The 26,753-nt window shown below is 45.2% G+C and overlaps 2 protein-coding genes across 2 annotated transcripts in view; one reads left to right on the top strand and one right to left on the bottom strand.

Moving 5' to 3' along the window:
- Window positions 1-11,144, bottom strand: part of SLX9 (SLX9 ribosome biogenesis factor) — a 572,292-nt gene extending 561,148 nt beyond the window's left edge. Inside the window, exon 1 of the mRNA XM_086955518.1 lies at window positions 9,857-11,144. Within this exon, the coding sequence (XP_086811644.1) occupies window positions 9,857-10,024 (168 nt within the window). The 5' untranslated portion in view covers window positions 10,025-11,144. The remainder of the gene's footprint in view (window positions 1-9,856) is intronic.
- ITGB2 (integrin subunit beta 2) overlaps window positions 1-26,753 on the top strand; it is a 466,167-nt gene that overhangs the window by 21,539 nt on the left and 417,875 nt on the right. The window lies entirely within an intron of this gene.

Here is a 26,753-nt window from a genome sequence, read left to right as displayed (position 1 = left end):
GTGGACAGGTCCCCGGGCCGGTATGTACCCGATGTTTCCAGAAGAAGGAAGGGCATGGATGGGGGACGGAGGGGGAACAATGGCGCATAGAGGAAGCGTTGGCACGGAAAGGGACGGAGCATATCCAAAAGTTATAGTGGGAAGTCCATAAAGCGGGCGTCGCGCTGATTTAGAAAACCATGACTGGTGGGAGCGGCAAAGGGGTTGGCATACAAGCGCGGCCGCAAAAATGGTAATTTATTAAATAAAACATACCTGACATGCATTACTAACTGTTCTACGTGTATGTACTTTTTGTTTTAATCGCCTTCTGACCCGCGCCCAGGGAAGTTCGCAGATCCTCCCTTTTCTTCCCCCCCTCACCCATGGCCGGGTCACAAGCCTGAAAGTGGCAAAGAAGGGTCTTGGGCAGATGAAGGAGCATGGACTGCAAACGAAGAGGCTGCGTCATGTGTGGTGAAGAGGCGGGGGACAGATTAACAGAGGGCTGCCCCGATATTGTGAATAAATAACGTAACTGGTGACCTCTTCGAGTCCGGTTTGCGCTATAAAACAAGCATTTGATGGCACGAATGGGGAAGGGGGCACAGGCGAGCGGGTAGGCATCAGACTGCGGGGGGACAGGGGGGGGGAGAAATTGCCTTGCGTAAAACGCGAAACTCAAACAAGCTTGCCTCAAAGTAAAAAATAAAAAAAGCAAGGCACATTTAAAAAAGAGATCCCTGAAAAACAACAGACCCCCAAAAATGCACTAATACCAATAAAAGGGGCCAATAGCCATAGGCTATTGGGTAAGGGACATAAAACACCCTTACCCAATAGCAAGTAGTACATTTTGAAAGACACACAAAAGAACAAATAGGAAAACGGAGGCGGGGACTTCCTCACTAAAGCATATACGGCATGTCTCAACGAGACAGCGCATGCCCTGCCTAGGCGAGACCTAAAAAAGGGACTCTTTCCTTGATCATGTTTAATAATGAAAGTACCCAACAAAATATAATAGAAAAACCTGTAGACCAACTTGGATGTAGAGCAGAACAACAAATGGCTAACCTAACTAAGTGGACAAGATTAGCTGTCACTGTTAGCTTTGAATGTCTCTTTTTAACCCTTAACCTAACAAAGCCCTTTTCCCCTCCTCTCTGGCATCCATGAGGGTTGGAGAGGAGGGGGAGATTGAGAGGAGGAGGGGGAAATTGAGAGCAAAATAGGGAGTCTGAGTAGGAGGAAGAGTTTTTCTCATTTGGTTGTTTTCCTGAAATTAATCTACTTGTGCTAGAAAGCACACTACATTTTATGTCTCTACCTGGTTTTACCTTGATGTATGCTGAGTGAAATTAATCCTGATGAAGTAAATGGATGCCGATTCAAGTTTAACTATAATTCTTGGATTGCTGCATATGTGCCAAAAAACATGTTTCTAACGCTGCTCTTTTGTTTATCGAACAGTGAGTTGTAGTCTTTGCTTGCTTCTGTTGCATCAATTTGGCTAACACTCTGGTAACCATGATTGGTAAAAGGAAAGGTCAGAGCAGGATATATGGCATCTAGCATCTATGGCGATGCAGGTATTAAATTACTGTGCCACATAGCTATGATTATTTTATAGAAAACAAGAATCGAAATGACTGCCAAAGCACACAATATAGTTTCACCTACAGATAATAATTTTAGGATCTGACCCGAAATACTTATCCAAGTTGCTCAAAGCAGCCTTGTACCTGCTGCCTTTAATACAAACAATTCTAGCAAAAGGAGACCTCAACATGTGAGCAGACAGAAATGACAACTGTCCACCAGCTGAACTGACTGAAAACAAAAATGTGCTAAGTTTCAAGCTGTTTTAGAGGCCCAAACGCACTGCATTTAAGGTACTCCATTAGGCGGTCAAATACATCACACAAGCCAACATTGTGATACAACCACAGATTCAGTTAGACAATCCAATCACTGTCCTCCGCCTCTCAAGCCCTATGAAGTTCCCGGATAAACGCAAATGGGCAAAGCCAAAACCCATCTTGGACTGATGACTCAGCAACCTCAAAAGACAGAATTCGACAAACTGGGAAAAGAAGTATTGACCAGGAGTACTGCTAATAATAATCTACTGCAACTTAACATTTGAAATGTCAAGCCCTGTACAAAGAATTGACAGAAGTTAAAAGCTTTGCAAAAAAACATGAGTCTTGATGGCGAGCACCCCAGCCTGGAATGAGCTGCCAAATGAAAAATACATAAACATGTTTGGGTAAGTTACCAACCAAGAACCATCAAAGAATATCCCCATCTCAACTCAGCAATGCTGTGAGGACCTGGTGCTGTTTCCACATCAAAAATAAACATTTATAACTCCTCAGTAAAAACCTCATTGCCATATTCTGTAGGTCTATTCCCTCTTGTCAGTCATACTTCAATGATACACACAAAAAAAGCCTGAGGAGGTTTAAAGACCGGCAAGAGGCGACTTCCCTCAACTCAAATATGGCAACACAAACAAGCACCCAGGGTCTAGATTGAAACGGCGGAGTGCGGAGTATCCCTTTTTATTGGACGATTTCCCTCACCCACCCGTTGGTGGCATGCTTCATCATCGGAGATCTCCTCGCACTGCTGGCTACAACCCCCTCACTGTGAGGGAGGAGCTCAGGGATGTTTTCAAGGTAGTTGGGAGGTATTCTAAAAACTTCGGATAAGTCGGGCCTGGAGGAAGTAAGTGTGGATAGTGCAGGTGAACTTAAAACTAACTACATGGTATGTTGAAGAAAAACTTTATTGGGACCTCCAAGAGTCAGGATTAAAAAGGTGGGTTTGCTTTGGCAGGAAGATTCAACCTGTCATGGGTTCTAGGTGGTTAAGTGGTCAACATGTTTCTGCCTCAAATTACCTCGGTAGAGGTGATGAGGCTTTCTTCAGGACCAAGTGAAGTGTGAAAAAAAGATGTTAACAAGTGAGTATGGCCACCGTACCAAGTCTGGTAAGTGGAATAAAAGGATACAGCCAGCTATTAGGTTGTTGCCCGATATAGCGCGTCCTGCTGAACTGAAGCCCAGTCCAGCCGAACACGCTATATCGCGCGTCTCGGACTGAGTCGCATTCCCCGTCCTGGTCACACGTATCGGCCAGGAGCTTCTTCCTCGTGAGGGTTTGGAAACTACCTCAAGTGCGTGCACCAAGGAGTTGCCAATAGCTTCCCCGACAACACGGGGACGACGCTGACCAGCAGATCTTTATAATTGGTGCAACAACCTAATAGCTGGCTGTAGCAAGAAAGCAAGACATTAGGAATCGAAAGGCTAAAATTCTGGAATGCCCTCAACCGAATATAGGATCGCGGTCCAGTCTTCTCTGGTTCTGAACTAACCTACATCTACTGTCAACAGCCTAAATACCTACCCACCAATCTATAGAAAAATGTCACACAATGCCGGAAACTCTTCAGCTATTCCAGACCGGGAAATGGATGTGAGCCACGGAAACATCGAGGAACATTTACCAACAATCTTAATGGTCAGCTAATAACATTAACACCTGGTACTTCACAACACACAGCAACTGACGAAGGCTCCAGCCTCTACTCTGTGTTCATTATAAATAAGACTCATGTTTGCCCAACTATAAAACAAAACTGCAAATGGGGTTAGCTTGCTTACGCATGGCACTTCCAGGTTTACAGTGCACTTATGTGTGACCTTTCTATGTCGTATGTGAGCCAGTTTAGGTGACACTTTATTGTGAGCTAAGCTAAGTGCTAACATCAGTGCAACAACATTAATTTGAATAAATTAATTTTTTCCCCCAAATAAGCGTTGAAAGGGGCATAAAAGAATGATCGCTCCAGACTGAAGTTGTTTCAGGCACTGCAGCTGGAGAGTGGAAGCAATGACACTTGATTCACCAAGTAATTATTTATAAATAAAGTTTAATCTGTGCACCCCAGATTTTCTACCCACAGACATTGAAAATTCTGCAGATAGTCGGTTACACGTTTCTGTGAGGTATTTGATATCCTTCAAACATTTCATTCATTACCTTTATGTTATTGCCAAAGAATGTTGGCTCTCTACTCTCACCTCTTTCACTGTGAATGAATCTCCCATGCGGTCAGCCTCATATTCATGTGCTACGTTCATGCTAAGCATCAGATAGGAGTGCAATCTCTGTGCCAGAATGCGCATAGTATGTTTGAGTCTGCTTATCTGACTCTCATGGGCAACCTATTACAGGACACCAAACAGAAGGGATCATCTTAATGTTGACTCAAAACCACAACGTGATGACCTCTTTTCAGCCACTGTGTAAATCCAGGGGTCTGCTCTGCAAAGCTGCTTTAACATTTGATGCGAGACGTCGGTCTGTAAATTGACTTGTCATTGGAAAGGAACACTGTTGTTGGAAACAACTATTTTTTGAGTAACAGTTCTTATTATTGCAGTGATGGTGGGAAATTGCCCCACTTACATTAGCGTAACCCCTCAAGAGTGCATAGCTGCCAAGTTTTCAATTTACTTATGTGTGAAATTTCCTTGATTTCAGTGTAGCTAAAAGTGACTTTCTACAGGCAGATGGGTGACACTCTTTTACTGTGTGTATTCTTATTAATGACTTGCATAGTCGAAGTACTTTTTCAGTCACAGGATGGGACCACGTAGCACAATAAATAGACTAATACCCTACTGCGCCAACCAGGATTCAGCTCCGTTTCCAGTTACACACAAGGGGTATTTAGGCTCCTAAATGCATGTAGAGATAGAGTTTTGACTTGCTTATTCACTGGGGGATATTAACCTTTCTGGATTGGATGTTTGACCTCAGTCACTTTCCTCAGGGCAGAATTACTTATACTCTTATGCTTTAGCGTATTTTTTTATACTGTGCCAGTACTTGTCTGTTGCTTTTAGTTCCTTTGCATTACGTCTTGTCTGTTTTTATGTGAACTAGCATTAATATGCCATGTATGTCATTGGTTGCCTCCCTGACTGTAGTGAACTGGGTTTTTCTTGCATTTATCCACACTTATTGCCCCCTTTGTAGCTACTAGATGCTGATCGTCGACTCTGACAGTGCACTGAGGCCTGCTAAAGGTAAAGTCTAATTGTGCTACAATTGCCTAAGGACTTTAGCACCCCCGTAAGTCCCTGGTAAATGGCACTCCAGGTACCTAGAGCATGGGTAGTAAAGAGGGTCCCTACAGGCTGCAGCATATCTTATGCCACCCTAATGGACCCACATACCCATTCCACACTGACTGCCATTGCAGGCTGCTTTACATGGTGCAAACCATGAGTGAAAACACGACATAACACACTCCTGTTGTCTTGCCAAAGTCACTGCATCTAATATATGTAAGTCATGCCTACAGCAGGTCTTTGAGCCCAAAGGCATGGTGCATTATATTTTATGTGAGGACATATCTGCATGAGCAGATGTGCCCCTGTTATGTCAAGTTCTATAACTAGATATTGCAAGTGATCAGGGAAGCCATTTTAAAAGCATGTACTGGACACTGGCGAAAACGAGTTTCCCAGTTACATGATGCCTTCACTGAAAGTAGGGATGTTTGGTATTAAACATCTCGTATTAATGAACCCACACTGATGCCAGTGTTGGATTTATTAATTAATACATGTACACAGAGGGCACCTTAGAGGTGCCCCTTGTAAACCTACCAGCCTCTGGTGTGTTGGCTGACTGATTCTAGCCAACTTGGTGCCGGATGAGTATTTGACCCCCAAAGATGAGGGCCTTTGCTCTCAGGAGGTCAGAAACAAAGCCTGCTCGGGAAGAGGGTGTTCACACCCCCTTCCACAGGATGATCTGATGATTAGCATTCCAAGGCAGGGGAGATTCAAAGAAGCCACCACCTTTGAAATCAAGAATGGATTCCCTCACTGGAGAGGTAGCCGATCCCATTTGTCCAGAGCCCTTTGGCACCAATTAGCTAGTCAGGGGATCCCACCCCCAGGCTAGTACATCGCCTAAGGTGGGTTACTTGAAATGAACACGACCTTTCAGAGTTTGCCATCTTGATGATGGCAAACGTAGGGATTCTGAGACAGGCTTATGCCTACTTCCCACCAGAAGTGGTCATATAGGGGGCGTAGTGACCCCAGGGGTAACTAGCCACTTGGATAGTACCCCTCACTCCCCTTAATGCCCCTGAATTGAGTATTTAGGGGACCCCCTGATACCAGAACTTCAGATTTCATTAGACACAAAAGACAGAGTGGAAGAAGAAGACTGCTGACCTGAGAACCGAGTAGCACAGCTGACTTAAAGCTATCCCCGCCAGCCTATCTGCTACACCTGACCTTCGGGCGGAGCGAATGATTCGTCCTAACGCTGTGCAGACCTAAAAAACACAGAGGGCAGCCAGTGCTAGGCAAACTGCCAAAGGAACTCACTTGGAGTTGAGCAGTTACTCCCCTGCAGCCGCAGGAACCAAAAGAAGCAAGACCCAATACCTCTTCCAGCTACCTACTGAGTCTACAGACGCAGGAGCCACCCAGGAAGAGGTAGCAGCGCTCCTACAGGTCTGATCCGTCCTTCCTCCAAGTGTGAGGATGCCTGGGCCGACCAGATTTACACAGTATCAGTCCCTGGGGTCTTGGACCCCTTGCAGCAGCCAAGGCTTGTTGAGCCCAGACCGCACACCAATGACAAGGAAAACTGACCTACATGTCAAGGGACTTCAGGGACATTGAGACACATCTTGAGTGGCTCAGCTGTCCTGTTTGCCCCTCTGCAGCAGAAACCAAGACAAAGAGTGAGTCTGAGACTGCAGCCACCCAACGCCTCAAAGCACCTACGCACCCGTGCTCAGATCCCAAGTCCAAGCGATGTGACGGTGCCAACAGAAACCACAGACCTACAAGAGCTGATCCCACAATTGGGTTTGTCCAGACTGGACTTCTAGTTGCCACCTGCAGCCTTTTTCTGCAGGCCCCCTCTACCCACGAGTGACTCCAGCACAGAACCCTGTTGCCAAAAGACACTGTGGCACCCGAGCCTCACAGCCCAAGGAAAAGTAGACCAACAGTGTCCCTAACTGCCCAGGCATCTGAAGGGTCGAGCACTGCCATGGGTTCCCCTTAGACTGGTACCCCAGACCTTGCTTGCAGCCTCTTTGTAATCGGACTGTTCTCCAATCGAAGTAAATTGGACACCCCATGCCGTAACACATCTCTGCACCCGGACGCCCCAGAGCTTCCTGAGGTGGTGTCTTGGTGTGGCCTTGGCGCCCCATACTCACCTTAAGTCAAGAAGAACAGTCCCGTAAGTTGCTGACAAGTGTCCGATGCAATACCTATTTTTCCTCAATAGGATGACATTGCCGATCCAGAAAATGCAAAGTCCATTTCTGAAAACTTTAAAAATTAATTACTCAAAAACCACTTCCGATGATCTTGGTATCTAAATATATATTAAAATATGAATTATTTTAATAAATTGGGGTTGCATTTCTTTATTGAGAATGAGTCTCATTTACTGTCCTTGTGTGTGTAATAAATGCTTAGAACTACCCTCTGATATGCCTAACTGCTCGCCCACATTACCTTAAAAGAGAGCATTTAGGGTGTCATTTGTCCCTCTGTAATTCCTTTGGGGGGTTTGCCTTGACTCTCTACACAGTGTACCTCATTTTGGTGCACTGTATAGAGCCAGATTCCTACACAGGCCATCTATGTTCCATATCGATATTCCACTTGTTAAGAGGTGTCCTGCCCTCTACAGATGTCCATTCAGTTGTCGGCCTGGCCATTTTGGTTCTTTGGTACTTTTTTGACCACTGGTAATACTGACCTCTTGTAAGGGGTTGTCTCATATCCCAAATAAGACTTAAAGTGATGGCAGTTTGTTGCATTTGAGTCATTGCGCAGTTGCTTGTCTGAGTTGGGGTTTATAATCATTTTTCCATAACATCTGACTGCATGGGGTATTGATCAAGAACGTTACACTGCTTGGTATATTGTCACAGTGTAACTATCAGAAAAAGGAAGAAAGACATTGTGGTAATGCTTTCACTATGTACCAGTAATACTTCTTAGACTACTATCCCTTTCCCCTTTGCAGTCGCTGTACATATAGTGCAGCAGTCTTGTAAAGAAGGGTTTAGAATGAACTGTTAAGTATTCATATTCTCTTGGCAATGTGAGGGCCTAACAATATGTGTTAATTTTAAATGGCATACAAGGTTACCTGTTTTCCAGACATGATTTGCCTGCATAATAGAAGGATTGAACTGGGAAGAGGTGGACTCAGAGACCCACATTAAGAATGGCCCAAAATGGGCTGTTCTTTACATAAGAACCAGTTATATTGCACAAGACCACATTGATTTTTCAAGCATGGGCAGATTAAGTGATTTGCCCAGAATCACAGGATGTTGGTCTCGACGCCAATACCTGAACCTGGCATCCTACAATTTCAAAGACAGGCACAAAGATATGAGGTTCACTGAATGACTGTGTGTATTACATTAGCTGTACCAGGGCTTTTGAAGTGCCCATAACAAATCATGTTTTGTGAAGGTGTCAATATGAAGAGTGCGGTGAGTGCAGTACACCATTCATATTTAACGCTTAATTAGGCGCCTGTCATGAAAGAAAATCAGAAAACATCCGACCCAAATAGCGGTGGCAATCCTCACGTACCACTACTGGTCCCTTACTTCTGACAGTTTCTGCCACCACCTGCACCGGTGCATCTTTCAGTCCTACTCTGCAGCCCAACCAGGAACTATATTAAATGTAAACCAAAAGCAACATAACTAGACTGCTACATGAAAGAAATGTGAGCAGAGGGACAGAGCCAATCACAGGGAGCTGCTACAGACTGCCATGGAAATACAAAAATGGGCACACAACAAAGCAGGATGCTCCCATACGGTACTTCTGCAACGTAAACAAGCGAGATAAAGTCGCTATCTGTACAGCACCTTTGCTACAGGCGTGTTTGTTGTTTACATGTAGCACGCATCGTGGGGTGGTCAGAGCGCTATAACTGTGTGAATAATGCATACATGCTAACATTTTAGAAGAGTAAAGTGTAAGATTTAAAAAAGAAATTTGGAGGGCGACTCTAACAGTGATTCAGACCAGGGAGAACAGGAAACATGAATGTATACGAAGTGTTTACTAAATACAGGAGTCGTGGTTACCAAGTAAAGCCCTGATACATTTACAGTCGTGTGATACTTGGCAGGACTGTGAGTGACAGTTCGCAGGACTGATACTAACACGTGCATTATTTCCCTCTTTAAAAAAAACGTGTTTGATCAAGTAACCTGTATCAGGACCAACAGCAGCATTCTATGATAGGATCCAAATGAACATTTTGGAAAGTGTTCCATATGTGTAACTACACTGTCTCTTAGGAACTTACAAAAGACATGCCACAGATAATGTATGATTGCTACAAGACTTCTACGTTTTCTTGAAGCCCCTTTCATTTCTGAGTTTGTCATGCGAACTTCCTGACCAACTTCTTATGTCCACGTTAGCTGCTCTAGCATTAGGTTATCCATAATCTTTCCTCTTCTGAGTCTTACTCGCTTCAAATGTGTACGACTTAAAAATCGTTGTCTTTTTTGTGCATGTCGTATTTGTCAGTATTGCCATCCTATAAGCCAGACGAAATACTTCATTATTTAATATATTTCTACCACTCCACACGCTCTCCTGTGTCTACTGACAAGCTGCTCAACTATGGCAAACAGGCTACTCCAGTTTTTAGTTTTCTTTTTCGTTGATATGAATGGTCTCCCATTCATACTTCTTGATCAAAGTGCTATTAGGTATGTCTTTCATGTCTACAGTCCTCTTTTCGTTGTTTTACGTGAGTCCAGCCCGCTTACCTTCCCCCCGGGGGGCGCTGTCCATCCAGCTGAACCTCGCAGTCGGGCCGCCTGTGAGAGTTCCTGCTCCTCTTGGGTCCCCAGAGCATCTTCCCCCGTCTGTTGCTCCCCTGCAAGTCGTACGGCCGCAGCGTGCAGCTTTTGTCGAACATGCTTGATCTTCCCCATCTCTGCAAGTCACCCGAACTACAAACAACAGCACACACGTGGAAGGAGCAGGACCACAACATCCGCCTTTACCGGAACGGAAGCAACAAGGTTGCTCTCCCTGAGCTCTACCAACACTATGGAAAAACTAAAACAGCGTCGTCCCGGTGCAAAAACAGTGGGGCTATCTCTTCGACAGGCATCTGATATTTTTCCTTCAGTTTGCTGCGCTTTAACAACCAATGCCCGTGTCACGTGCTGTTGAAACGGTTTTTGTAGCAAGTTTATAACCTCTAAGGGCCCTTTTTAAAGACCTGTCAGTTACTCTTTTCAGCCAACATATTTTGTGTATTTTAAACAGATAGCGATAGTTGCAGCGTTTGTCCAGTTCCCTGAAAAGGGGCTTAAGATATTTATCGAATTAGGCGCTAAAGTGTATTTTCAACATAATACTGCTATAAAGGCGCGGAGAAGCACAATTTAAAGATGGCGTTTTCGTTAGTCTCTCTGCTCTCAGTAGCCAACAATGGAGCGCTGAGCATCTGTTATTAGAGCATTGCTTATCTTTGCTTCGCACATTCCGTGATCGCAGCGAAAACGTTAAAGTGCCTTGCATAGGCAGTCCCGTTTCTGGCTTGTTTCAATGACCTTAAATAATTAATCAAATCTTAAATATGGGATTAAATTGGTTAATTCTTACGCTCGGGAATCGTGCAAGCTGGAATCATATTTTTTGGATAAAACGAAGTTGACCCAAACCATCGTGGAATCTTGCTAGGGCATTGAGCTCCTATTTCATTGTGTGTGTCTCCACCGTTGGAACACACGTTCCCTTTATTTCTGATTAGCCTATCAACTTATTTTTGTAATAATCATTTTATTTGTATGTTAGAAAAAAAAATTATGACGTCTATCCCTTAACATTCCCTCTCCCTTGAAGTGGGAATGCTGATATCCTGGAGTGCATTCACTTCACAAAAGCTGAACTGGAGGATGCAGCCTGTATAGAATAATAAAAAACCGTTAACAACAAAAAGAAAGATTGAGACACATCAGTGTGAAATCCAGATAGTAATACATTTTTTTCTCCATCACCTGACATGAGGATTGTGCCTTCTATTTTTGTATTACTTTATTAACAGCCATTAAAAAACATAAACGACCCAAAAAAATAAATGTAACTACCACTGTGAATAAAACATAAATGAAACACCACATGACCAACCTCCACCATCAGGACCGGAGGCGAAGATTATGCACCAGGTCAGTTTCACATGTAGCCTTCAGTGACAAACCCAAGCTGTATGTGGTTAGGTGCATTAAGGCATAAGACAACATAACAGAAGTGAACTGGCGGGAGAGATGCAACTGCTTATCGCCATACAGAAACGTTTCAAGGCTGTTATCACCCTCTATTCCACTTGGATAAAATGGCTCATGCAAGAAGCTCAAATTAAATGTTCCTTGATTCAGGGCTCGTTCGATTACAGGTGCAAAGGTTTCCAAAGCAGTTCCATTTGTTAGAAGACTAGAGGTTATTATGAATGCCACAGTTTGGTTGTCAGATTGAACCTTTGTGAAATACTACTTAAAACTCATGTGCAATGTAGAAGCACTAGTAGTAAGTAGGCTTTGAACATGCATGGTCCTCGTTTCTGGTCATCACATATAATTAGGGCTCCCGGTTTTATGGTATTTTTTTTTTAACATTTCCGTCTGTATTTATCCATATTTATTTTTGGGGCTTTTTATCCATATGTATCCATATTTATTTTATGTTTTGTGTATAAATGTATATGTAAAACTGTACATTTCCATATTTATCTAAATGATAGATGCACACTCCTACTTTGATGTCTGTCATGTTTTAGCTATTTAAGTTGCCAAAAATTACATAGCAGTGCATCCACTGGATAATATTAGCATTATACCACGAATGCATGTTGATACATGCAGTTATTTAAAGAAATTTCATCCTGTTTTTCAATTTCCACTGCTTTCCATCTGCTCAGTTGTTGGGCTATAATTCATGAAAGACAGCATGAAGATTCACTTAAAAGAAGCACATTTTCTGTATTTATCCACTTTTAAAAATAAACGCACACAGAAAACACATTGTTTTCTGTCTGTATTTATTTGTAAAAACGGAAAACAGGGAGCCTTACATATAATGTAACATTTGCTAGCCATCAATGTGTCTGGTAAGAATAAGAGATGCCAAAAAAATAAATCTTCAATTTATTACTAATCTGGTAACCTCCGAGGACCATAAGAATGTAGAAGAGAGCTGCTGTTCAGGCGAGTCCAAAGACCAATACCTCAAGTCATAACAACAGTGGAATTTCAGAACTCTCCAGGCATCACAAGGCAATAGAATAAATATGCCCAAGGTTACTAGTAAACACTTTACAGTATAAAAGCAAGTAATCACAATACAATACAACATCTCCCTTACCACAATAAAACAAATAAATACATGATTATCAATTTAACAAGTAATCCCCAAAATTGTCTCGCAATTTGAATAATCTTTTGGTGGTATCAGAATGTGGTGCAACTCCAGCACCAGTATATGGTCTTTGTAAAGGACTGATGCCGGCTCCTTGATGCGCTGCGCCATGCCTTCAGCTGACTTCTCCAAGTAACCTGCTCAGCAGCTTTTGGCCTATCGCTACCCAGAGCGATCATTCATGAATCTTGCTAGATCCCCAGGGAGTCCCATTCCTTCCCTTCCAACAGAACCTTCTCAGGTCCAACTTTAATTATTTCTGGAACTTGCCCTACCTGGATTTTTTGATAGTTGCAATACATCGCCACTGCTGTTTAAATAACAGTAACCTGGTCCTGATGATGGCCTAAATACTTCTACAGGCCGAAATGCCGTCAACTTTTACAGAGGAAATCTCTGCGCCATTCCCTCAAGGATACCCCACTTGATTGTTTGTTTTTGTATTCATTATTATTTATGGTTCGGGTATCCTGACTATGTACATTTTACTTTCACTTGCTCTTTGTTGCCCCCCTTCCTGTCGCTGTATATACTTTCTCAAGTGCCACTTGCACCGTCACAACTTTTCACAAACACTTGTGCACAGTATCCCACAGGTTTCCTGTCATTCAATGTAACACAGTGTCACCCTTCCATATGTTTGATTATATGAAGCTAAATATGACAAATATATGCATTTACTTAATACAATTTATGTTACCAATGAACTTTCTCTCCCTGGTTTTCTTCTTTTCCTCTTCCGCTCTCAGCAATTAATTGTGCTGCCTGAAAATGACCTTGAATTAATACCCTCCGAGACATTGTTGTATCTTACAGATGATTGCTCTAGATTCTTTAGGGTTTATAGGTTACCTCCTGTAGTCTGATACTGCTCCGTAAGGAGCATCCTGGCACTATCCGGAAATATGGATAATGTTCAGAACATGCATGATTGGTACTAGAGTTTTTTTAGATAAGTGAGGAGCACAAAGAGCCAGGGGTTGTGAGAATCCAGGTTTTCATTTGTTTCTTAAAAAGGGGTTCTTATTCAATAGTTCTAAGGTGGCTAGGTAGGAGATTCCAAGTTCTGAACCCAAGGGCGGCAAGGGATTTGGGGCATATTCAGGCCACCATAAGACCGGGTCAAAGGAGTTTGATGTCCCTATTAGCATGATCTCCATCTTATTGGTGTTGCACTTGAGGTGGTTGAGTTGCATCCACCGAATGACTTCTGTTAGGCATAGCTTAAAGTTGTACTCCGAATCTGTGGAGTTGCCATCTGCGTAAGAAGTAGTTTTGATATTAAAGGATGATATGAACAAGATGAGAGGGGCAATGTAGATGTTGAATAGCACCGGGTTAAGAGTAGATCCCTGTGGTACATCTGAGGTAATCGGTCATTCAGTTGAAAGATAGGGTCCTAGAGTAACCGTTTGCCTAAGGTCGGAGAGGAAGGAATTCGGCCAGGCTAGGGCACGATGGGAAATGCCACAACTTTTCATACTATTTAATAGTGTGTCATGCGAGATGGTGTCTAATGCGGTTGATAAATCCAACACGATCAGTGCTGCATCCTTCCCCATGTTTACGGTTAGTTTTAAGTATCTGCAATTTCAATAGTGCAGATTCCGTCAAGTGTTTAGGCCGATAACCAGACTGTCGGGGTGCAAAGTCTTGGCCTCTTCTTGGAAAATTGTTAACTGCTTATTGACCAGTTTTTAAACTATTTTGCCAAGCGTAGGAAGTAGAAAGATGGGCAGAAGGGTGGAGGGGTCTGTGACCTGTTTTTATCTGAAGTGGTTTAACTGCAGCAAGTTTCCAGTCTTCAGGGACTTCCGCTGTGGTGAGTGAAGAATGTATTGTATGAATAATTACTGGATTGATGATATTCACAATGGCTTGAAGTACAACAGGTGGACTGGCGTCAAAAGGGGAGACAGATTTTCATGAATCCATTGCTTTACTAGACTATGTACACTAATGCTACGAAAAGCCTGGAGAAATGGCCCCATGTAAGAAGGATCCAGCTCTATATCTGCAAGAGATGTAGGAGGAGTACTAAAATCTTTTTTTTAGGTTTTGAATTTTTTTCCAAAGAAAGAGGAGATTTCATTACATAGGGTATAAAAAGGAGGATTATCTTTATCTAGAGCTTTTGGGTGAGTGAAACATTTAACGATTTTAAAAATAGATTTTGGGTCCTATTGAGCATCTATTATTTGCTTAGAATAATAGTCCTTTTTTACGAATTTGGTTTGCTAGTGATACGTTTTTTAGGGCCTCTCTGAATTGGGCTAGCTCTTCAATTCCAGCTGTTAACAGTCAAGATGGTGGTCCCAGCTGTTAACAGTGGAGATGGTGATCCCAGCTGTTAACAGTGGAGATGGTGGTCTGCCAGTGCCTGTTTGTAATAAGTGGCTAATTCCTTGCGAAGGGGTTTCTTTTTTGATTGGACTGTGGAGGATAATTTGTCACTAAACTTGGTGATGCAGGACATAAAACACTAGGCATCTTCAATAGTGTTCCGTGATAGAAGGTGTCTGGATGCTAATACACTTTTGGTCAAATCAGGATTAGTTAGCATCTTAGTCTATTTACAAATCACTATTGGAATGGATTTTTGGGAAGGGCTAGCACTGGGAGTTTCAATGCTAAACTGGATTAGCATATAATCTGTCCAGGTTTGAGGAGAGGGGGTTTTGACTGTCCGGATAGGGAGTTTAGAGTGTACCTAGTCCAGGGTATGACTTGCGTGGTGTGTAGGAAGTAGCACCAACTTTTGGAGCCCTAGTGTTTTAAAAGTATCAAAAAGGTTCCCCACTCTGGGTTAATTTTTACATTCTAAATGGAGGTTGAAATCTTCCAGAAGGGTAACATTAGAGCACTGAAGGTTTAAAGGACCCATTGTGTCCCCAAGGGTTTCTAAAAAATCTGAATTTGGTCCGGGGGTGGGGAGACAATATATCCATCCTCCTGCTAAAGGGAAGAATCCATTAAGCCTGAAGCAGAAACCAAGGCTTTCCGTCGCTTTCAAATAAGGGAGATCAAAATTTGTGCATTGAATTGATTCACGATAAAGGATGATAGCAAGTCTCCTCCCCGCGTCTTTATTCTATCTTGTCTACAGATGGTGTATCTTGGGGAAGGGCATGGACTATGTCAGGGTTACACAAATCTTGAAGCTATAGATCTGTGAGAAAATTGAGCCAGGAATCAGTAATCACATCAGGAATATCTTGAGCATGTTTACATAAAGAGCAGATAAGCCCCCCCCCTTAGAAGATTAGTTAAAGGCTCGTTGTTAGGAGAGTTTCGTTGTTCAACAGTGGACCTAAACTAGGTTCTACAGTTTCAACAGGTTAGAGGGCCCTTCATTTGGTCGGCACTAGACAGGTATCACAGTTTGGGGGGACAGTATAAAGTAATTTCAAAAAGTCTGGTGTCATGGAAATACCTGGATAACTTTTGGCAGTGTGGCTGGCACTGGCCGTGTTCAGGACGGGCGCAGACGGGCTTGCCATTCAGGGAATTCGATGATTGTTCACATTCACTTTATGTTCATAAAAAAGATGAATTATTTCCTAAAGTGTTTTGCATAATCGGTGATACTTCCATATGTTCAAAATCCACCCAAGTATATATTTATTTTTAATGTCAGTGTTATTTAATAAAACTTCATGTTTATCTCAGGATTTCTTTTTGAAAAGGTTTGATTTTAACCACAGAACCTTTATTCTACGTTTAATCTACACTCCACGATCTTTCAACAATACAGCATGGCGACTCACTTGTACCCCAAAACAGGTTCTAAACAAGCATTTACAATGCAACGGTTTTGCCTTTGTAAAAGTTAGAGCTATTGGCATTGTAAATGAGAACATTTTTATTTATGTGTTCGTTTTGAAAACAGATAAATAAATGGCATTGTCATTTACAATGGCAATAGCCTAATCTCTCGCAAATGCCACCCACACACCCACAGAGAGCCCCCCCACACAGAGCCCCTCCACACACACACCCACACAGGGCCCCCCACACACACACCCACACAGAGCCCCCCCACACACACCCACACAGAGCCCCCCCCACACACACCCACACAGAGCCCCCCCACACACCCACACAGAGCCCCCCCACACACTGCGAGCCCCCCCACACACAGAGCACCCCCTCACACTGCAAGCCCCCATCCACACACTGCGAGCCCCTAGAGAGTACAATACATAGGGCCTGTGCAATGAGTAAACAACACCAACTCCCCCCCCCTTCCAGAAAGATGCCACGGAGGTGTTATCTGTTAGCAAATACCCCGGATCGAACCAGGGACCGTGGCTCTAAAGGAAAACGCTTTCCTTGGCTGATTTCTGCGGCCATCAGAGAGCTCAGGCTGGGCTAATGCAGGCGCGACCTGGAGGAGAAACCCATTAATGTCCATTAGTAGGAGCAAGAGCTGCTCCCAGGAGAGGCTGCAATGTCTGTGGGAGGAGGCGGGGTCTGAACACTGGTGGTGGACGGGGAGAAAGGAGTGGATAGACAGTTTTTATATAGCGCATTGTCTGACATTTACACTGCCTCGTGGAACTGTTCTTTCTTAGCCAGGCTGGGGACAGATTGCCCCAGTTTAAGGTGCTGCTATGGGAAGGGGAGGGGGGGGGGGGGTGGAGGTCTGCGTCCGCACTTTTTTTCTCTTATTATTGTGTTGTAGAAGCCTGGAGTCCTCTTTGACCTCAGGTGTCCTTCCACCCGTTGTCATAGACTTGCTAAATATAGGATTGTTATTGTACCTTTTCTATATGTGAAAGTAAGGCTGCATTTAGAATCAGAAAAGTACGCCCATGGGTACTCGAAAGCACAGCACTAGCTGGGTCAGGAACTCGCACTGGGCACGGAGCGGGTGAAGACTTGCGCCAGGGCTGTCCTGGCCGCTGTGTACTCTGCATTGGGGAAAATACTTCATGGTATGCAACAATGTCCGGAAACAATGAGGTGTTTCAGTTCCTCGTGGTCTGCCTTAGTACCCTGGATCACTATTTCTCCAGAGCAGAAAATCATTTAGTGCCAATGAAAAAATTGTCGGCCAGATACACACACATACAAACTTGACGGCTTTGTTTTTCTCGGTCTAAACCCTTCTCCAGAACGAGCTCTGCATATTTGTACCCATCATTGCTTTCTGTCTCTTCGAGGACCAAATGCAGGTTACTGCTCAGCTTATAGCCCTGCAGGGCGTTGATGCCAATGTCTGGGTCTCGGGCATTTCCGACAGCAATGCGCGTTCCTGGCAACGTGGACTCCGATATATTAAAATCAACAGCATCGGTGTGTGCAGTGCTCACGTCGCAGTGGACGATTGCTCCCGGTCACGCGATCTGCACGTGTATTTTATTTTTTGTGGCGAAGTGTCCTGTGCTCAGAGGGAGAGGCAGGAGAGACCCCAAGGAGCACAGCACGTCTCTGGCCTCTATACACGATGTGCGCCGCGCTGCCATTAAAGTGGAGCCTGGCGCTGTGCACAGATGGAAAAGCGTATGGGGGAGAGGTTAGGGGGCGGGAGTCTGGAGAGGAGCTATTGCCCCATTTCTCTGCAGCGGCCCTGAGACCTCCAGTCTGTCCCGTTTCCATGGCTGGTATCAAGTGAATCACACGGGGCCGGAGACATGGAGAGCGTGAGAGGCAGCGGGAGGGGGGCGGGAACGGGGCCGGAGACACGGGGAGCGGGAGGGGGGCGGGAACGGGGCCGGAGACATGGAGAGCGTGAGAGGCAGGGGAAGGGGGGCGGGAGCGGGGCCAGAGACACGGAGAGCGGGAGGGGGCCGGGAACGGGGCCGGAGACATGGAGAGCGTGAGAGGCAGCGGGAGGGGGGCGGGAACGGGGCCGGAGACACGGAGAGCGGGAGAGGGGGTGGGAACGGCCAAAAAATAAAAGCAAGCACTCACCTGGACTTCTTCCGGGTGCCGTCAATGCCGGAACAGATTCGGGGGCGTTCCTGAGGGCTTTTGGCTGACGTAGCGTGATTTCGCCAAAGGCCAAAAACTCTCGGGAACGCCCCCGAATCTGGTCCGAGATTGACGGACAGAGCCTTCTCCCAATGGCTAGCCTCCATTTATGGAGCTAGCCAATGAGAGAGTGGGGACGGTCCAGTCCCCACACACAGACATCATTAAGTTTTTCCTAGCACATGCGTACTTCGTATGCAGTGGCTAGGCAAACCCTAAAAATGCCTGTGTGTGGTTCTGACATACAGCCACAGCAGGTATCTTATGGACTTCAGTGCAGGAAGAAGGTGAACCTGTGTCAAACCAAACCTACAGCAATCTTTACAGCAAACAGAACTCCCCGAGCACGAGGACAGCTTAGATACAAAACGGAGTACCAATATTTGTCAACAAAGCCTCAGGCACGGAGGAGGGACTTCCTGCAAGGGTGACATATCTCGGAAGACTTTGATGAAGCCAAAAGTCAATTGTTTTTAGGTGACGCAGCAGATGTCTGAAAAAATATCTTTGAAACCCAGTGCTTAATTTGAGCCAGTGGTTTCAAGGAAACTGGCACTGGCACTTAATTGTCAACACCGGCGCTTGTGACAGTCTGCCACAAGGTGGCGCTGTCAGACTAATTTATAGATGAACATAACAGGTAATTATTAATTCATTGTACATTAAAAATGACTATTACCTGCCGCCCAAACCATTCTTATAGCTTTGAGGGCCCGAAATAATCCAAATTGTCACACTTGTAGGAGTGCGATGGTTAGTAGTTGTGTTGTTACTATCACTGGCACCATGTCAGGGGCAATGACTGGTGCAAGCTGCAGTGGCCTCCTAACGAGAGCCCTGGCACTTATTGTTTCACAAATTAAGCCCTGTCAAAACCAGGTTATGCTCAACCTGTAACTGAGAAGAAATACAGGTGAAAAGATGCAAAGTCTGAGGCCAAGTAAATGAGTACTCACTCCAGTGACTGAGATCAGAGGAGACAGTGGGGCGGAGTTTTAAAAGTGCAGCGCTTAGTTGGACAATGAGAGCTGAGCGCTTAACTAGAACCCAAAATAATTCCCACTTCTCTCAAGAGATGGCAAAACATATGCAGCTTCGGAAAACTGGAGGACAAAAACGTGTGATCGACTTTGGCTGATCACCCGGACCCTGCCAGCGCCCGGATACCCTCACGGATGACAAGCTGCGCTCTACAAATCGATTGACTGATTAATGATTATTGGACAGAAAAGCTGGTGAGAAATAGGCTCTGCATATTGGCAAAGCCAGTTCTTTATTAAACAACTCACTCTTCCCGTCAACAGGGGATTAAAAAGTTCACCGAAATGTCAAAATGCAAAAAATGGACGGTCACAAAACCATAATGGTCATTAATATTTCATCGCGTGCAAGAGGTATTCCATGTAAGAATGGATCAAACAGGGGACAACCTATGCAGAAACAGAAGCTGTGCATCAGTACATGTGTACAAACATTAGACAACAAAGAGTCATCAAATCAAGTATGACTATGGGAGAACAGCTTCGACAGCCTTTCCTCGACTAGAGTTTCACAATGCAAAGGTGGAAATAATTGCGGACGATGCAAAAACTTTCAAACCTATAGAGCGAGCCATTGAGAGTGACAAATAACATGTATATTTATGAATGAATAAATAAATAACAGGACAATTGAAATTCAACTTGAAAAATACAGGAAAGCGCCTGGTTACACCACCGGTGTGTCTCTGTGCTAGAAACGCTCTCAGTAAGTAAGGCAGTGGACACAGTCTAAGCGAGAAACTAGAGGCATTTCCCAGCTGGATAGCTGTGTATTGAGGGCACGTTTCTCCTGCAAATTAGAAAAGGCCTGGTTGAGAATGGAGAAGCGTTTTTTTCTTCTTTACGGAGATTTATATAACGCAAACTTGACCGGGTATCAGGTATCAGAGCGCTTTACATAGCACCAGTTGCGTTACATGAAGACACACGTTCATTATTTTTTTAGGCACGGGAAGATTCAGTGATTTGCCCAGAATCACAGTTTGTTCAGCGGCATTGCCGAGACTCGAACCGGGTTCTCCAGATTCGAGGTCGACCGCCCTAGCCAACTCCTCCCCCAGTAATTGAAATATTATGCCCTTAGCTGAATGGCTGAGCTCTGTCCACGAGGTAAATAAGACATGTAAAATCATCTCACTTTAGAAATAGAAGGGCTGAGAAGCCAATGGGGGCTGCCCCAAAGCCTCCTTCTGTGTGTGTGCGGACATGAGGTACACCGTTGAAACTATCAGCAGCCAGTCCTAAAAAGAGGAGACCTCAGCCTGGCGGTTCGGCGTAGGCTGCAGCGTATCCTTCATTCATTAAGTAAACCATGCTTGTTTTCAAGGCGAGAAAGGGTTCCTACCGACCCGGTGCGCGCCGCAGGCTGGCTCCCGGCTCCTAAAGGGATGTGAGTCAGTAAGTGTCCTCCTAGGCCGGGTGAAAGGGGAAGGGGGAGTTTTAGCTCCCAGACCGAGTGAATCACTCTGCTCCGCAGAATGAAGATACAGTGATGTGGGAACAAGCATCAGATCAAGAGACACGCATAGGTCAAGATAGAAACATCAGTGCTTAATTTCAGCCGGTGGGGGGCACCGACGCTTATATATTCTCATCGAGGAGAATCACACAAAGGAGGAAGAGAAACCACGTCACAAAGGATCCTGCAATTGTGAGCTAAAGGGGCAGAGTGTCTGGAAGAGAATTAAAGGGAACTCCTTGTGTGCATTGAAGCCTGCACAGCCTGGTACTCGGCGCGCTCACATTGACTCGCGTCGGCCGCGCGCTTCCGAGCAGAGTTCTGGGCTCCAGTATTCATTCATTTACAAATGAAGCACCGAGAAGCTGGAAGTGGCTCGCACTGACTGACAGCCAGCAGGTACTTTACTGATGTTGTGCATTGAGGCCAACCACAAACAGAGGGGCCCAAAATCTGCAAAAATGAGCTCTGAAGGACATTTCAAAAGTGTCTCCTAAGTGTCACACAAATCTTTAAAGTGCGGCGTTCAAAGCCACTTCCACGCGCGATGCGACCGTCCCCAGGCTTCCAGCAGCCCTGGTACCTCGATGACTGCACACAGGGCACGCATGCCATTCAATGGGCCTTATATTGTAATGTCACGTGTCTAAACACGTGACTCCTTCCGCTGCACGGTCAATGAAGAGGACGTGGCTTTGATTTGGGGCGTGCGTGCACTGGAGAATGCAGGGGCTCTAGCAGGGAAATGCGGGACCCCTGGGGGCGCTGCACTGCATGCCTGGACAGGGCACCCCACCAAGTGAAACACCTGGCTGGGTCCCTTCAAACACACACCAGCACACAGTGTGCTCCTGGTCACCTCCATAGAGCTGTTATCACTTTGACCCCCACAGCTTCTGAGTTCCGAACTGTTTGAGATTGGAGATATCGGACTTACACCTGCTGATTTTTCTTTGCCACAGCACTTGGAAAAGCGGAGCACAGGAGCTTGGAAACAAACCAGGTGTTTCCCCAGGGATAAACGTTGAATGCCCGTGCCATCCCGCACTTTTACACAGGTGAGTGGTGAAACACGTCAACAACCTATAGAGACGAAAGCATGGTTTGCTGCATAAAGATTCCACCACACTCGGTTGCCGGGCTCTGTTTGCAAGCTCCTCGACTTTCAGTATTTCCTGAATAGGCGCTAGAATCCCCAGAGCATGGGTACAATGCACTTGGAAAAGCCTGTTAGTTTGTGTCCTGCTTTTCACACACTGGTGCACTTCTGACTTGGTGCGGCTATGGTGCATTAGTGCACAGTGAAAAGAGGGAAAGTCTATTTTTGAAATAGTTGGCAGAATTGGCGCGAACCTTCCCAAAGAGGAGATGATTCGGTGGTTCGTCACCACCGCTTTCCAGGCACACGGCTACTAGCCGGCTTTCTGTCGCTGTGAGACGTCTGTGTCCTGTGAAGACTGATGAATATTTTGAGGAAACACCGTCCGGCGAGGGGCTAAAGTATGAATAAGATTCCTGGTCGGTCGGTCCATAACCACAGGTCACAAATAAGGAATATTTTCACAACACTAAATAATCGATAAGAGATATGTTTGCAGTTTCGTGAAAATAATTACATAAGATTAATGTGGCCCCTTCTCGAGCTCTCACAAGTCACATCCTGGAAGGCAGTAGCGCTTAGAGTGCGAACCAAGGCGCACTTGTGCACAGATGAGCTGCTGGTGCATGAATATTGCTCGTGTGTGGTATTACCTGAGTGGAACGCAGGAACTAAATTCACACTTACCCCGTCGCTGCACAGCGTTTCCGTTAAATATTCACTAGTCTCCACGGGACACTATGGCCTCCTAGCGGCAGAAAGCGGCTAGAAGCCTTGTACCTGGAAAGAGATGGTGACCCAGCCATTCTAGACTCGAAGTCCCCACCGTGGGAAGGTTCCCGTCAACTCCAACTTAAACTTAACCCTGACAACTACTTCAAGAATGGACTGCATCAAAAATCTTTCAAAACTCACCCAGAGAGCGCACTGGAGCCTCGAAGAGAAGTCTCTCCGCGCTGCAGAAAGGATAGCGCCAACAATGGTAATGAAAGCCCTGCAGGGAGCTAGCTCTCCTGGGCACTGGGCAGTCAGCCCTGGGGTAGCAGCCAGCTGACAAGACGTCTCCGCCGGGTAGAGTGATGGGAGTTTGACAGACCAGGGCTCACCAGGACAGAGGGCCGGTCCAACTCGATCAAGCACTGCCAATCACGTGCAATAATCTATCAATGCGTTTCACGCGCCCTCCCGCCCCGCTCTGAATGCGTGTCAAGTAAATCTGTGTGTGGGGGGGTGGGGCGCTGACAGCTGGGGGCAAAGCCGGTGAAGTGAGACAGAAGCAGGGACCCATTAGACATCACACAGGGGGCGGAGGCAATAAGACACGGAGAAGGAGCAGGAGGCAGACCTCATTAGCCGAGGGCGACTACAAAGGCAAACATAGAGTCCAGCTCACAGGCGCCGGAGACATGGAGAGCGTGAGAGGCAGCGGGAGGGGGCGGGAACGGGGCCAGAGACACGGAGAGCGGGAGAGGGGGTGGGAACGGGCAAAAAAAAAAACAAGCACTCACCTGGACTTCTTCCGGGTGCCGTCAATGCAGGACCAGATTCGGGGGCGTTCCCGAGAACAGGCTTTCGGCCGACGTCGCCAAAAGCCAAAAATTCTCGGGAACGCCCCCGAATCTGGTCCTGCATTGACGGACAAACGTGTCTTCCAATGGCTAGCCTCCATTTATGGAGCTAGCCAATTGGAGAGTGGGGCGGGTCCCTGTTCCCCACTCTGACTCATAAGGTTTTTAGCGCATGCGCACAAAGTGCGCATCGCTAGTCAAAACCTAAAAAGTTAAATTTCTTTTTGAAGCTTGCCAGGTTTCTCCATCAATACCAAGTTGGGAACAATGTTTATGTATTTGTGTTTTCGTGCAGCATTAATAATGTGCAGAGTTAGATTTTACACTCAATTCTACATATACATACATATATTGTACAGATTGCTTTAAAATTCGTTTATAATGACATTCGGAAGTGTGTTTTCCTTACATTTGTTAATTGGGCCTCAGTTAGAGTCTGACAGCCATTTTATCCAAAATGGATTGTCGTGTGTTTTCCACCCCCTCCCGCCCATCTCTATCTTCGCTGTTTCTGAAGTACACCGTCAATCATGACTTCATTTGTTTATTTCCACATTAACTTTCCACAGCTCAATCACAAAACTACAACGATTACTTTTAGGTCTTTCCGCTAGATTAAAGTGTCCTATTCAGTCATATAACTCTCTGTAGTTCATGTACTTAGTTTGTTCCATCAACTCTAGATGACATTAGCATAGCGGGGGCAGAATAATTATTTATGTAGTGGGATATTTCTTCAGTGCTAAGGCAATATGATGTTTTAGGAGCCTGTACTCTGATTTGCTATGACAATGACCTTTTCCATTACACCACAGTGATTCTGCAGTTCAGTTAATTTCATTTGGAAAAATAATGTATAAAAACCCTCGATTTTTGGGGTTGAACCAGAGGCTTTCTTGTTCTACTAGGGAAGCAGTCAGTTTTTCTGCCAGTTTGCTGCCCACTTAGGACTTCAAATAGTTTTCAGTTTAGCAATTCTGTGCAATGAGCTATTTGCTTGGAGCTTTTATGGCATCATCCATGTACCACTTTACTTTTAATTTTTATAACAAAACACTTTATTCTGCATATCTAGAACTCCGTTATCGATTTTGGACCATTTTTCTTAAAGGATTATTTTTCTGATATTTTGGGAGGTGCCTTATTTTAGAGACACATTGCCTAAGAAAATGAAGGTTTACCACTGTCTGGGATTCATCAATTTGTGGGTATTCCATTGAGGTTAATAATTGGGGTATCAAAAATGTTGGGGTCCTCTGCACCCACAAATTAGGGACTGAGTTAAAAGAGCATCTTCTTTTTGCTTTAGAGATTTTACTATCTTTTTTCCCAGTCCACATGTCCCTACTTTATATTATTTTCTGGTGTGGATCTTCCTGGTGGATTTTGCAGAGCTCCTGGCCCACTGCTGTTGCTCCTGAACAATTTGGATTGTACGTATAAACAGGTCTGAATGATTCTGATGATTAAAATAGTTTGAGCGCATTATTTAAGTGCTAAGTCTTGTGCTGCATGATGAATTGTTATGCTGTGTGTGAGGCTTTTCGTTACACCAAGTTCATTTTTGGCTCAATTGGTGGTTTGATTACTGAGATTTTGATTTACTATTCTTATTTGTGATGTGCGTTGAAAAGGTTTTGGTTTTATTATTGTTTTGTTCGGTTATCAGATTTGTTGAAATCCAAGACGTCAAGATTGTTGTTGAAATTTTCTGCAGAAAGGTAATGTGTTTTGTTCCACGTACACACAGATAAGGTATGCTGAATGAACACGTTTTGCCTCCCAGAAGTTTGTGTGGCTAGTTTTGATTGTCACTTTCCTGAGGCTCAGCCGGGAAAACTAGGTTTATAAACTGTCATTTTTAAAATACTGTTTTTAAAATCACTGATTTAGCTGTTGTTTTTTGTGCACTTATCTCGCGCAGTGTTTGCCTTCACCCGCAGTGCCATCGCGAACCCTGCAGCCAAATAGGTGCTGTACAGGGACTCACGCGGCCCAGACGCCATATTGGGACGAGTTTGGGGTAGCGGTATGGTTGTTATCAGTCTCCCACCCTCCCCTCTCCTCTCCACTATTTATGGCCGCCATTAAACGCCCGTGCAGCGGACGGGCGCAGCGGGCGCGCCAAAGGCGCGCCAAAGGCAAGCCCGTCTGCGGCTGTCCGCGGCAGACCGGGGCCAGGGGCCACGACCCCTGCTCCTTCCCTGGAACTAAGGAAGCATTACAGCTCAGGGTCTCTTCACAAACTACGGACCTCTGTAACAACAAGTTGCTGTCACTCTTTCCACCCCCTGGAGCTACCCCATGTCTGCCCTCACTGCAATATAGAGCTCATCATCCCGCGAAGCAAGGATGACATGCTGGATTTCAAAATGTTCCTTTTAAACTGCAGGTCCTTGCCCAAACATAGCCTGGAAATGTCTTTGTTGTTGGATAAATATACACCAGACGCAGTCTTCTTGACTGAAACATGGCTAACCCAAGACTCCGAGCCCGACCTGGTGCAAGCCCTCCCACCAGGCTATCAGATTACCTGCATAGACCGCGCTCACGGGAAAGGCGGTGGGCTCGCAATTATTTATAAGGACATATATACGTGTCGCTGCTCCTTGGAGACCATTGCTGATTGCGAAAGTATGCCCTTTGTTATTGAATTTCCCCCTAATGACAGCTTCACAGGCATTCTTATTTATCGCCCCCCTGGGTCACTCAGACAATTTCACACAGACCTACCCTCCGTCGTGGCCGAACTGGTCTCTTCCCCCTCCAATTTTACTTTGCTTGGCGACCTTATTATACAGTTGATGGCGACCCTGGCTGCAGTCCAGCTGAAACAACTTGTTCCATCCCCCACTCACGTTAAAGGCCATCTTCTGGACCCTGTATTTAGTAACTGCACACACCTTAAAGTAGGCGCAATCAGTCGTCTCCCCTGGACTGATCACTTTTTGATTCCCCTCACTTGGACCACACACAAACCCCTACCCAGTACCCCTACCCCGCGGAAAATGAAAAACTGGCCCAGACTCCCTTTGGACCAGTGGACTAGCATTCTTACAATCTCTAGACCCTCATTCAGGTGCACAGACATAGTATCGA

This window comes from Lissotriton vulgaris, chromosome 2_1 (assembly GCF_964263255.1).
Source record: "Lissotriton vulgaris chromosome 2_1, aLisVul1.2, whole genome shotgun sequence".
In the NCBI taxonomy this organism is placed as follows: Eukaryota; Metazoa; Chordata; class Amphibia; order Caudata; family Salamandridae; genus Lissotriton; species Lissotriton vulgaris.
The sequence above is the reverse complement of the archived record's forward strand: the minus strand, read 5'-3'. Positions and strand labels throughout refer to the sequence as shown.